Below are 13,509 nucleotides of genomic sequence, written 5' to 3'. Positions count from 1 at the left end.
TCAGCTGATGTACGAAGGGCTATATAAATAAATTTGATTTGATTTGATTTGATATGGGTATAGGATATGGTAGAAAGAGTATGTGGCCTTTTCTGTAGCCGACAGGCTGGAGATATAATGTAATGACAATGTAATGAGACAGACACTTTTTACATCATGCAGGTTTCTCCGATCAAATAGCCTAACCTAAATGGTGCCCAATAAAGAAGCTGACATGGTAAAACATGGACAGGTCAAAGGAAAATGGACCGTATGGAATGGACCATCAGGCTGCTCATAACCGCTGTCCGGGAGTTTTCTGTTTAACAAACGATAGTCATTCCACATAACATTCAAATAACATTTTATTGGTCAGATGTTAATGCGAGTGTAGCGAAATGCTAGTGCTTAGTGACAATTCCACAACAACGGCTGCATTCCACTGCAGCCGACACTGTAGGCTCCACCCCAGTAAGCACAGGCCGACACTGTAGGCCCCACCCCAGTAAGCACAGGCCGACACTGTAGGCTCCACCCCAGTAAGCACAGGCCGACACTGTAGGCTCCACCCCAGTAAGCACAGGCCGACACTGTAGGCTCCACAGCACAGGCCGACACTGTAGGCTCCACCCCAGTAAGCACAGGCCGACACTGTAGGCCCCACCCCAGTAAGCACAGGCCGACACTGTAGGCTCCACCCCAGTAAGCACAGGCCGACACTGTAGGCTCCACCCCAGTAAGCACAGGCCGACACTGTAGGCTCCACCCCAGTAAGCACAGGCCGACACTGTAGGCTCCACCCCAGTAAGCACAGGCCGACACTGTAGGCTCCACCCCAGTAAGCACAGGCCGACACTGTAGGCTCCACCCCAGTAAGCACAGGCCGACACTGTAGGCTCCACCCCAGTAAGCACAGGCCGACACTGTTAGGCTCCACCCCAGTAAGCACAGGCCGACACTGTAGGCTCCACCCCAGTAAGCACAGGCCGACACTGTAGGCTCCACCCCAGTAAGCACAGGCCGACACTGTAGGCTCCACCCCAGTAAGCACAGGCCGACACTGTAGGCTCCACCCCAGTAAGCACAGGCCGACACTGTAGGCTCCACCCCAGTAAGCACAGGCCGACACTGTAGGCTCCACCCCAGTAAGCACAGGCCGACACTGTAGGCTCCACCCCAGTAAGCACAGGCCGACACTGTAGGCTCCACCCCAGTAAGCACAGGCCGACACTGTAGGCTCCACCCCAGTAAGCACAGGCCGACGGCGACGTCATTTGGACGTCTTTTTTTGTTGCAATCCGGACCGGCCTTGATTTCCACGTCCACAGATGTAAATCTTAACCAATCATAGACATATTTTTAGGTAAAGATTTTGTTCGGTCTGGACCGGTCTTGATTTAGTTCAAACATCGACTTTTATAAATGATGTATTTTTGGACCTTCATTCAGAACTGAAAATTAACTTAATTTCAATATTCGGGTAAAATATGTATTTTCAACGTCATTTTGCTTATATGAGGAGGGCGGCAGAATGGCCAGTTCTGGACTTTCATTACTATAGCTCTGTTTGAGGTGTGGTCTACAATACGAACATAATTTAATTTATGTTCATAATCTTACCTTTTATTATACCTCATGGTTGTTGTTTTGTCAAGAACAAACATGTAAGTAAACATTTGGTTGGACGGTTTATGCCATGTGTATCCCGTACATACGACTAATACAACTTGGAACTCTATCTCTATGTATGTTGGCCTCCACCTTCTGGTTGTAAACAGGCATAACACTGACATGGCTTGAGCTCGTTAAAGATTGATTGACTACATTGAGCTCGTTAAAGATGGATTGACTACATTGAGCTCGTTAAAGATGGATTGACTACATTGAGCTCGTTAAAGATTGATTGACTACATTGAGCTCGTTAAAGATTGATTGACTACATTGAGCTCGTTAAAGATTGATTGACTACATTGAGCTCGTTAAAGATGGATTGACTACATTGAGCTTGTTAAAGATTGATTGACTACATTGAGCTCGTTAAAGACTGATTGACTACATTGAGCTCGTTAAACATTTACATTTAAGTCATTTAGCAGACGCTCTTATCCAGAGCGACTTACAAGACTAGTGATTATGTGATCAAGACTAGATTAGTGATCATGTGACCAAGACTAGTGATTATGTGATCAAGACTAGTGATTATGTGATCAAGACTAGTGATTATGTGATCAAGACTAGTGGTTATGTGATCAGGACTAGACTAGTGATTATGTGATCAAGACTAGTGATCATGTGATCAAGACTAGTGATCATGTGATCAAGACGAGTGATTATGTGATCAAGACTAGTGGTTATGTGATCAGGACTAGTGATTATGTGATCAAGACTAGTGATCATGTGATCAAAACGAGTGATTATGTGATCAAGACTAGTGGTTATGTGATCAAGACTAGTGATCATGTGATCAAGACTAGTGATTGTGTGATCAAGACTAGTGATCATGTGATCAAGACTAGTGATTATGTGATCAGGACTAGTGATTATGTGATCAAGACTAGTGATTATGTGATCATGACTAGTGATCATATGATCAAGACCAGTGATCAGCCCCTTGCTTAAACTGATCCTCATGAACATGCTGCTTCTATTGTTTCTCAACATATATCACGATCATTGCAGGTAGCAGATGTTCTGAAAGAGCTGCAAAACCTGGACCCGTACAAGTCAGCTGGGCTTGACAATCTGGACCCTCTATTTCTGAAACTATCCGCCGCCATTGTCGCAACCCCTATTACCAGCCTGTTCAACCTCTCTTTCATATCGTCTGAGATCCCCAAGGATTGGAAAGCTGCCGCAGTCATTCCCCTCTTCAAAGGGGGAGACACCCTGGACCCAAACTGTTACAGACCATTATCCATCCTGCCCTGCCTATCTAAGGTCTTCGAAAGCAAAAGTCAACAAACAGATCACTGACCATCTCGAATCCCACCGTACCTTCTCCGCTGTGCAATCTGGTTTCCGAGCCGGTCACGGGTGCACCTCAGCCACGCTCAAGGTACTAAACGATATCATAACCGCCATCGAAAAAGACAGTACTGTGCAGCCGTCTTCATCGACCTGGCCAAGGCTTTGTCAATCACCATATTCTTATCGGCAGACTCAGTTGCCTCGGTTTTTCTAATGACTGCCTTGCCTGGTTCACCAACTACTTTGCAGACAGAGTTCAGTGTGTCAAATTGGAGGGCATGTTGTACGGTCCTCTGGCAGTCTCTATGGGGGTGCCACAGGGTTAAATTCTCGGGCCGACTCTTTTCTCTGTATATATCAATGATGTTGCTCTTGCTGCGGGCGATTCCCTGATCCACCTCTACGCAGACGACACCATTCTGTATACTTCCGGCCCTTCCTTGGACACTGTGCTATCTAACCTCCAAACGAGCTTCAATGCCATACAACACTCCTTCCGTGGCCTCCAACTGCTCTTAAACGCTAGTAAAACCAAATGCTTTTCAACCGTTCGCTGCCTGTACCCGCACGCCCGACTAGCATCGCCACCCTGGATGGTTCCGACCTAGAATATGTGGACATCTATAAGTACCTAGGTGTCTGGCTAGACTGTAAACTCTCCTTCCAGACTCATATAAATCATCTCCAATCGAAAATCAAATCTAGAGTCGGCTTTCTATTACGCAACAAAGCCTCCTTCACTCACGCCGCCAAACTTACCCTAGTAAAACTGACTATCCTACCGATCCTCGACTTTGGCGATATCATCTACAACATAGCTTCCAATACTCTACTCAGCAAACTGGATGCAGTTTATCACAGTGCCATCCGTTTTGTTACTAAAGCACCTTACACCACCCACCACTGCGACCTGTATGCTCTAGTCGGCTGGCCCTCGCTACATATTCGTCGCCAGACCCACTGGCTCCAGGTCATCTACAAGTCCATGCTAGGTAAAGCTCCGCCTTATCTTAGTTCATTGGTCACGATGGCAACACCCACCCGTAGCACGCGCTCCAGCAGGTGTATCTCACTGATCATCCCTAAAGCCAACACCTCATTTGGCCGCCTTTCGTTCCAGTTCTCTGCTGCCTGTGACTGGAACGAATTGCAAAAATCGCTGAAGTTGGAGACTTTATCTCCCTCTCCAACATCAAACATCAGCTATCTGAGCAGCTAACCGATCGCTGCAGCTGTACATAGTCTATCGGTAAATAGCCCACCCAATTTACCTACCTCATCCCCATACTGTTTACATTTATTTACTTTTCTGCTCTTTTGCACACCAATATCTCTACCTGTACATGACCATCTGATCATTTATCACTACAGTGTTAATCTGCTAAATTGTAATTATTCGCCTACCTCCTCATGCCTTCTGCACACAATGTATATAGACTCTTTTTTTTCCTACTGTGTTATTGACTTGTTAATTGTTTACTCCATGTGTAACTCTGTGTTGTCTGTTCACACTGCTATGCTTTATCTTGACCAGGTCGCAGTTGTAAATGAGAACTTGTTCTCAACTAGCCTACCTGTTAAATAAAGGTGAAATAAAAAATAAATAAAAATAAATAAAAGGTAAAACCTTCCCTCTTTCATCCTTCCTTTCTTCAGTCCTGTCAGCTGTTCATCAACGTACTGGTGGAGTCTCCCTCCATTGACTACCACATGTCCCTGGCCCAGAATGCATTGCAGGTGTGTCTGACGCACCCAGAGCTCCAGAACGAGATGTACTGTCAGCTGATTAAACAGACCAACCGCCGCACACCACACAACTCCTCCCTCACTCAGGTACGTTACACACCACACAACTCCTCCCTCACTCAGGTACGATACACACCACACAACTCCTCCCTCACTCAGGTACCTTACACACCACACAACTCCTCCCTCACTCAGGTACGATACACCACACAACTCCTCCCTCACTCAGGTACGTTACACCACACAACTCCTCCCTCACTCAGGTACGTTACACACCACACAACTCCTCCCTCACTCAGGTACGTTACACCGCACAACTCCTCCCTCACTCAGGTACGATACACACCACACAACTCCTCCCTCACTCAGGTACGATACACACCACACAACTCCTCCCTCACTCAGGTACGTTACACACCACACAACTCCTCCCTCACTCAGGTACGTTACACACCACACAACTCCTCCCTCACTCAGGTACGTTACACACCTCAACTCCTCCCTCACTCAGGTACGTTACACACCACACAACTCCTCCCTCATTCAGGTACGTTACACACCACACAACTCCTCCCTCATTCAGGTACGTTACACACCACACAACTCCTCCCTCACTCAGGTACGTTACACACCTCAACTCCTCCCTCACTCAGGTACGTTACACACCACACAACTCCTCCCTCACTCAGGTACGTTACACACCACACAACTCCTCCCTCACTCAGGTACCTTAAACACCTCAACTCCTCCCTCACTCAGGTACGTTACACACCACAACTCCTCCCTCACTCAGGTACGTTACACCACACAACTCCTCCCTCACTCAGGTACGTTACACACCACACAACTCCTCCCTCACTCAGGTACGTTACACACCACACAACTCCTCCCTCACTCAGGTACGTTACACACCTCAACTCCTCCCTCACTCAGGTACGTTACACACCACACAACTCCTCCCTCACTCAGGTACGTTACACACCACACAACTCCTCCCTCACTCAGGTACGTTACACACCACACAACTCCTCCCTCACTCAGGTACGTTACACACCTCAACTCCTCCCTCACTCAGGTACGTTACACACCACACAACTCCTCCCTCACTCAGGTATGTTAAACACCTCAACTCCTCCCTCACTCAGGTACGTTAAACACCTCAATTCCTCCCTCACTCAGGTACGTTACACACCTCAACTCCTCCCTCACTCAGGTACGTTACACACCTCAACTCCTCCCTCACTCATGTCCGTATAAGCCTGGCCCTGAAGCTGAAATTTCCCCCTAGTCCCTACCCCCTAGTCCCTACCACCTAGTCCCTACCACCTAGTCCCTACCCCCTAGTCCCTACCCCCTAGCCCCTACCACCTAGTCCCTACCACCCAGTCCCTACCCCCTAGTCGTTACCCCCTAAGCACTTGTGGAGATCTGAGAGGATTCAATAGGTACGAGTAATATGACTACAATAACAGCTGGTCTTTCAGAAGCAAAGAGGGAGGTTCAACGTTATTGTTTATTCCTCCCACTTATCACTTTGTATCTAGGGATGTATCTAGGGATGTATCCAGGGATGTATCTAGGGATGTAGATACTTTGTATCTAGGGATGTATCTAGGGATGTATCTAGGGATGTATCTAGGGATGTAGATACTTTGTATCTAGGGATGTATCTAGGGATGTATCTAGGGATGTAGATACTTTGTATCTAGGGATGTATCTAGGGATGTATCTAGGGGATATTGTGTTACCTGTCATAGTTTTTTTTCTCAGGTATTGTTTACATTGTAGTGATCTGTCTGTCTGTCTGTCTGTCTGTCTGTCTGTCTGTCTGTCTGTCTGTCTGTCTGTCTGTCTGTCTGTCTGTCTGTCTGTCTGTCTGTCTGTCTCTGTCTGTCTGTCTGTCTGTCTGTCTGTCTCTGTCTGTCTCTGTCTGTCTGTCTCTGTCTGTCTGTCTGTCTGTCTGTCTGTCTGTCTGTCTGTCTGTCTGTCTGTCTGTCTGTCTGTCTGTCTGTCTGTCTGTCTGTCCTCTCCTCAGTGCTGGCAGCTGTTGGCTGTGTGTGTGGCTCTCTTTCTGCCTCAGCAACACTTCCTGTGGTACCTCAGACAGTATCTGCAGCGTCATGCAGACCCCAGGTACACACACACCATCCCTACTTTCCTGAGCAGAAAACATCAAACCTTCACAATGATGATCCCCCCCCCCTCTCTCTCTCACACACACACTGTCTATGTCTGTCTCTCTCTTTTTCTCATCTCTCTGTCTCCATGTGTGTAGGAGTGAGGTGGGGAAGTATGCTGTGTACTGTCAGAGGTCTGTAGAGCGTACCCTGCAGAATGGAGAGAGAGAGGCAAAACCATCACGTATGGAGGTCCTGTCTATCCTGCTGAGGAACCCTTACCACCACTCACTACCCTTCAGCATCCCTGTCCACTTTATGAACATCACCTACCAGGTAACACACATGTACGCACACATTCACCTACCAGGTAACACAGACACTCACCTACCAGGTAACCCACACTCACTCACCTACCAGGTAACAGAGACATACACCTACCAGATAACACAGACACTCACCTACCAGGTAACCCCACACACACTCACCTACCAGGTAACCCACACACACATTCACCTACCAGGTAACACAGACACACACCTACCAGGTAACCCACACACACACTCACCTACCAGGTAATACAGACACACTAACCTACCAGGTAACACAGACACTCACCTACCAGGTAACCCACACTCACTCACCTACCAGGTAACAGAGACATACACCTACCAGATAACACAGACACACTCACCTATGAAGTAACACAGACACACTAACCTACCAGGTAACACAGACACTCACCTACCAGGTAACACAGACACACTAACCTACCAGGTAACACAGACACACTAACCTACCAGGTAACACAGACACTCACCTACCAGGTAACACAGACACACTAACCTACCAGGTAACACAGACACACTAACTTACCAAGTAACACAGACACACCTACCAGGCAACACAGACACACCTACCAGGTAACCCACACACACTCACCTACCAGGTAACACAGACACACTAACCTACCAGGTAACACAGGCACTCACCTACCAGGTAACACAGACACACTAACCTACCAGGTAACCCACACACACTAACCTACCAATTAACACAGACACACACCTACCAGGGAAAACACAGACACACTAATCTACCAGTTAACCCACACACACTAACCTACCAATTAACACAGACACACACCTACCAGGTAACACAGACACATTTCAGTAATCATTTTTCAGTGAGCCCTCCTGTCCAGTCCTGTCTCCTAGGTGGTGGGGTTCAATAGTTCCTCCACCCACACACCCACACAATCACACATCCGCATGCACACAAACACACACACACATACCCACACAATCACACATCCGCATGCACACACACACATACCCACACAATCACACATCCGCATGCACACAAACACACACACACATACCCACACAATCACACATCCGCATGCACACAAACACACACACACATACCCACACAATCACACATCCGCATGCACACAAACACACACACAATCACACATCCACATGCACACAAACACACACACACATACCCACACAATCACACATCCGCATGCACACAAACACACACACACAATCACACATCCGCATGCACACAAACACACACACACATACCCACACAATCACACATCCACATCTGCATGCACACAAACACACACACACAATCACACATCCGCATGCACACAAACACACACACAACCACAGAGTCACACACAGTCACACACACTTGTCATTCATGCCATGTCTCAGTGACCCCCATCCCGTCCTACCTGTCCTTTAGGTGGTAGGCTTCGATGGCTCCACCACAGTAGACGAGTTCCTGAGCACCCTGACCCAGAGGGTGGGCATGAGGAAACCACACCTGTCAGGCTTCGCTCTCTTCACTGACGACCCCTCAGGGAGAGACCTGGAGCACTGCCTGCAGCCCAGCGTCAAAGTACGTGTGGACCAACACTCGCTCATGACTGTAGCTGGCCATGGATTGCAGCACACACAACCTCACGTGTTAGTGCCTGTGACTAAGTATAAAACAGTAAACCGAGGGGTAAGAGTGGAATCAGAACATGGATTAGGGAATAATGTACGAGGGACCAGGGTCTGCCTGTTAACTGACTGACCTCTCACCCCTGCCAACAGATCTGTGATGTCATCTCCAAGTGGGAACAGGCCCTGAAAGAACTGCATCCTGGGAAATACGAGGGCACACGCATCGTCCGTCTGATGTACAAGAGCAGGTAGGATTGACCTTGTTTTAGTTGACTCCATCCGTAGAGATGAAGACCAGCTGCTGACATCACGCGTTGACCAGTGTGATGTCTGTTGTGTAGGTTGTGTTTCCGGGCCCAGGCTAAAGGAGAGACAGAGCGTGAGCGCCTCCTGCTGGCCTACCAGGTGAATGACGAGGTCCACCAGGGACACTTCCCCGTCAACAAGGAGCTGGCTCTGGAGGTGGCTGCTCTCATGGCACAGGTGGGCAGTGGTTTTGGAGAGGAGAGGGGCATTATGGGTACGGTAGTACATGGTGCTGGAGGGATGGAGGGGACTGACGGGGACAGTATGAGGGGTACAGGTGTGTGTGTCTTGGGTTATGCTGTGTGAACAGCAGATGATATACCTGCATGTTAAGGTTTGTTTGTGACCACAATGGTCTTTCACCTTATTGTGTAATGTTCTATTATTTTGTTTTTGCACACGTGTGTTTTTAAAATTGTCAGACAAAAATGACTACAAATAGAAAAATGTATAATAAAACAAATAGTTCAAATGACCCTCCCTCCCCAGGTGGAGCATGGGGATCTGGACCGTCCAGCCCCCTCCTCTGCTAGCTGCAGCTCTCCTCAGCCCAAAACCCAACAAATCCTCCTACAGGCCCTGGGACGCTTCTACCCCAAGCACTACAAACAAGACTGCAGCATGGACCAGCTCAGGTAATAATGGAAACACACCCACACCCACACCCACACACACATTCCCCCACCCACACACACACACACACACACACACACACACACACACACACATACACATACACATACACATACACATACACCCACACCCACATACCCACACCCACACACACATACACCCAAACCCCCACACACACACACTTGACAAAAAGGGAGCTAAATTTGCTCTCCTGTTATTTATTCAATAATGAGTTATAAACTACTTACAAATTAATAATTGATCCTCTATCTCCCCTCAGAGATCTATCGGAGCGTCTGGCCACTAAGTGGTCAGTCCTGCGCAGCTGCAGTGCCTCAGAGTGTGTCAGAATCTACCTGACTGTTGCTAGGAAGTGGCCGTTGTTCGGTGCCAAGCTCTTCCATGCTAAGGTTAGTGGGAATGGAACAAGACTGAAAAACCATTCCAGCTTAGCTGAATCTGTATTCTACCAGAAGTGTCCAGTATAGAGTGTATGTGGTGCTGTATGTTTACAGCTTTAGCTGAATCTGTATTCTACCAGAAGTGTCCAGTATAGAGTGTATGTGGTGCTGTATGTTTACAGCTTTAGCTGAATCTGTATTCTAAAACCAGTATAGAGTGTATGTGGTGCTGTATGTTTACAGCTTTAGCTGAATCTGTATTCTACCAGAAGTGTCCAGTATAGAGTGTATGTGGTGCTGTATGTTTACAGCTTTAGCTGAATCTGTATTCTACCAGAAGTGTCCAGTATAGAGTGTATGTGGTGCTGTATGTTTACAGCTTTAGCTGAATCTGTATTCTACCAGAAGTGTCCAGTATAGAGTGTATGTGGTGCTGTATGTTTACAGCTTTAGCTGAATCTGTATTCTACCAGAAGTGTCCAGTATAGAGTGTATGTGGTGCTGTATGTTTACAGCTTTAGCTGAATCTGTATTCTACCAGAAGTGTCCAGTATAGAGTGTATGTGGTGCTGTATGTTTACAGCTTTCCTGAATCTGTATTCTACCAGAAGTGTCCAGTATAGAGTGTATGTGGTGCTGTATGTTTACAGCTTTAGCTGAATCTGTATTCTACCAGAAGTGTCCAGTATAGAGTGTATGTGGTGCTGTATGTTTACAGCTTTCCTGAATCTGTATTCTACCAGAAGTGTCCAGTATAGAGTGTATGTGGTGCTGTATGTTTACAGCTTTAGCTGAATCTGAGTTCGGTGTCTCCAGCGACTTGGACGATATCTCTATAATCAAATAGATGTTGTGATCCTCTTTCCTTTTGAAAGGCCTGCTATTTCAGTATTTACTCAGAGCAGAGCCCCATTCCAATAGAAACCTATGTTAATGCAGATATACCTGTATCTAGTATTATCTGTGTGTCTACAAAAGTCCATACCTCTACCCTGTCTCTGTCTGCAGCCTTTACCCCTGTCGTCTGTAGAGCAGTCCCAGGTCTGGCTAGCTGTCAATGAGGATGGACTGTGTGTGCTTGACTATACCATGGTAAGTGTCTGTTTAGGTAGCTGTTAATGAGGATGGACTGTGTGTGCTTGACTATACCATGGTAAGTGTCTGTTTAGGTAGCTGTTAATGAGGATGGACTGTGTGTCCTTGACTATACCATGGTAAGTGTCTGTTTAGGTAGCTGTTAATGAGGATGGACTGTGTGTGCTTGACTATACCATGGTAAGTGTCTGTTTAGGTAGCTGTTAATGAGGATGGACTGTGTGTGCTTGACTATACCATGGTAAGTGTCTGTTTAGGTAGCTGTTAATGAGGATGGACTGTGTGTGCTTGACTATACCATGGTAAGTAAGTGTCTGTTTAGGTGTGCTTGACTATACCATGGTAAGTGTCTGTTTAGGTAGCTGTTAATGAGGATGGACTGTGTGTCCTTGACTATACCATGGTAAGTGTCTGTTTAGGTAGCTGTTAATGAGGATGGACTGTGTGTGCTTGACTATACCATGGTAAGTGTCTGTTTAGGTAGCTGTTAATGAGGATGGACTGTGTGTGCTTGACTATACCATGGTAAGTGTCTGTTTAGGTAGCTGTTAATGAGGATGGACTGTGTGTGCTTGACTATACCATGGTAAGTGTCTGTTTAGGTAGCTGTTAATGAGGATGGACTGTGTGTGCTTGACTATACCATGGTAAGTGTCTGTTTAGGTAGCTGTCAATGAGGATGGACTGTGTGTGCTTGACTATACCATGGTAAGTGTCTGTTTAGGTAGCTGTCAATGAGGATGGACTGTGTGTGCTTGACTATACCATGGTAAGTGTCTGTTTAGGTAGCTGTCAATGAGGATGGACTGTGTGTGCTTGACTATACCATGGTAAGTGTCTGTTTAGGTAGCTGTTAATGAGGATGGACTGTGTGTGCTTGACTATACCATGGTAAGTGTCTGTTTAGGTAGCTGTTAATGAGGATGGACTGTGTGTGCTTGACTATACCATGGTAAGTGTCTGTTTAGGTAGCTGTTAATGAGGATGGACTGTGTGTGTCTGTTTGACTATACCATGGTAAGTGTCTGTTTAGGTAGCTGTCAATGAGGATGGACTGTGGTGTGCTTGACTATACCATGGTAAGTGTCTGTTTAGGTAGCTGTTAATGAGGATGGACTGTGTGTGCTTGACTATACCATGGTAAGTGTCTGTTTAGGCAGCTGTTAATGAGGATGGACTGTGTGTGCTTGACTATACCATGGTAAGTGTCTGTTTAGGTAGCTGTTAATGAGGATGGACTGTGTGTGCTTGACTATACCATGGTAAGTAAGTGTCTGTTTAGGTAGCTGTCAATGAGGATGGACTGTGTGTGCTTGACTATACCATTTTAAGTGTCTGTTTAGGTAGCTGTCAATGAGGATGGACTGTGTGTGCTTGACTATACCATGGTAAGTGTCTGTTTAGGTAGCTGTCAATGAGGATGGACTGTGTGTGCTTGACTATACCATGGTAAGTGTCTGTTTAGGTAGCTGTTAGGATGGAGGATGGACTGTGTCTGTTTAGGTAGCTGTTAATGAGGCTTGACTATACCATGGTAAGTGTCTGTTTAGGTAGCTGTTAATGAGGATGGACTGTGTGTGCTTGACTATACCATGGTAAGTGTCTGTTTAGGTAGCTGTTAATGAGGATGGACTGTGTGTGCTTGACTATACCATGGTAAGTGTCTGTTTAGGTAGCTGTTAATGAGGATGGACTGTGTGTGCTTGACTATACCATGGTAAGTGTCTGTTTAGGTAGCTGTCAATGAGGATGGACTGTGTGTGCTTGACTATACCATGGTAAGTGTCTGTTTAGGTAGCTGTTAATGAGGATGGACTGTGTGTGCTTGACTATACCATGGTAAGTGTCTGTTTAGGTAGCTGTTAATGAGGGATGGACTGTGTGTGCTTGACTATACCATTTTAAGTGTCTGTTTAGGTAGCTGTTAATGAGGATGGACTGTGTGTGCTTGACTATACCATGGTAAGTGTCTGTTTAGGTAGCTGTCAATGAGGATGGACTGTGTGTGCTTGACTATACCATGGTAAGTGTCTGTTTAGGTAGCTGTCAATTAGGATGGACTGTGTGTGCTTGACTATACCATGGTAAGTGTCTGTTTAGGTAGCTGTTAATGAGGATGGACTGTGTGTGCTTGACTATACCATGGTAAGTGTCTGTTTAGGTAGCTGTTTGTATGTCTGCTTCCTTAGCGCGTTTACCATAGTTCAAGTGATGATGTAAAGGTTTCATAGCATGCTGGCCTAAAATCCAACTAATATGTGGTATTACTGGTACTAAATGTGTCCAGCAGAGGGCTTATTTCAG

General features: G+C 46.5%; 1 protein-coding gene across 1 annotated transcript in view; it reads left to right on the top strand.

Moving 5' to 3' along the window:
- LOC118381962 (pleckstrin homology domain-containing family H member 1-like) overlaps positions 1 to 13,509 on the top strand; it is a 70,249-nt gene that overhangs the window by 45,195 nt on the left and 11,545 nt on the right. Inside the window, exons 22-30 of the mRNA XM_052496613.1 lie at positions 4,603 to 4,779; positions 6,728 to 6,825; positions 6,968 to 7,145; positions 8,565 to 8,720; positions 8,921 to 9,018; positions 9,112 to 9,253; positions 9,566 to 9,711; positions 9,990 to 10,119; positions 11,119 to 11,202. Coding sequence (XP_052352573.1) covers positions 4,603 to 4,779; positions 6,728 to 6,825; positions 6,968 to 7,145; positions 8,565 to 8,720; positions 8,921 to 9,018; positions 9,112 to 9,253; positions 9,566 to 9,711; positions 9,990 to 10,119; positions 11,119 to 11,202 — 1,209 coding nt within the window. The remainder of the gene's footprint in view (positions 1 to 4,602; positions 4,780 to 6,727; positions 6,826 to 6,967; positions 7,146 to 8,564; positions 8,721 to 8,920; positions 9,019 to 9,111; positions 9,254 to 9,565; positions 9,712 to 9,989; positions 10,120 to 11,118; positions 11,203 to 13,509) is intronic.

Source organism: Oncorhynchus keta, chromosome 35 (assembly GCF_023373465.1).
Source record: "Oncorhynchus keta strain PuntledgeMale-10-30-2019 chromosome 35, Oket_V2, whole genome shotgun sequence".
In the NCBI taxonomy this organism is placed as follows: Eukaryota; Metazoa; Chordata; class Actinopteri; order Salmoniformes; family Salmonidae; genus Oncorhynchus; species Oncorhynchus keta.
Note: the sequence above shows the minus strand (reverse complement) of the source record. Positions and strands in the feature narration are given on the sequence as shown.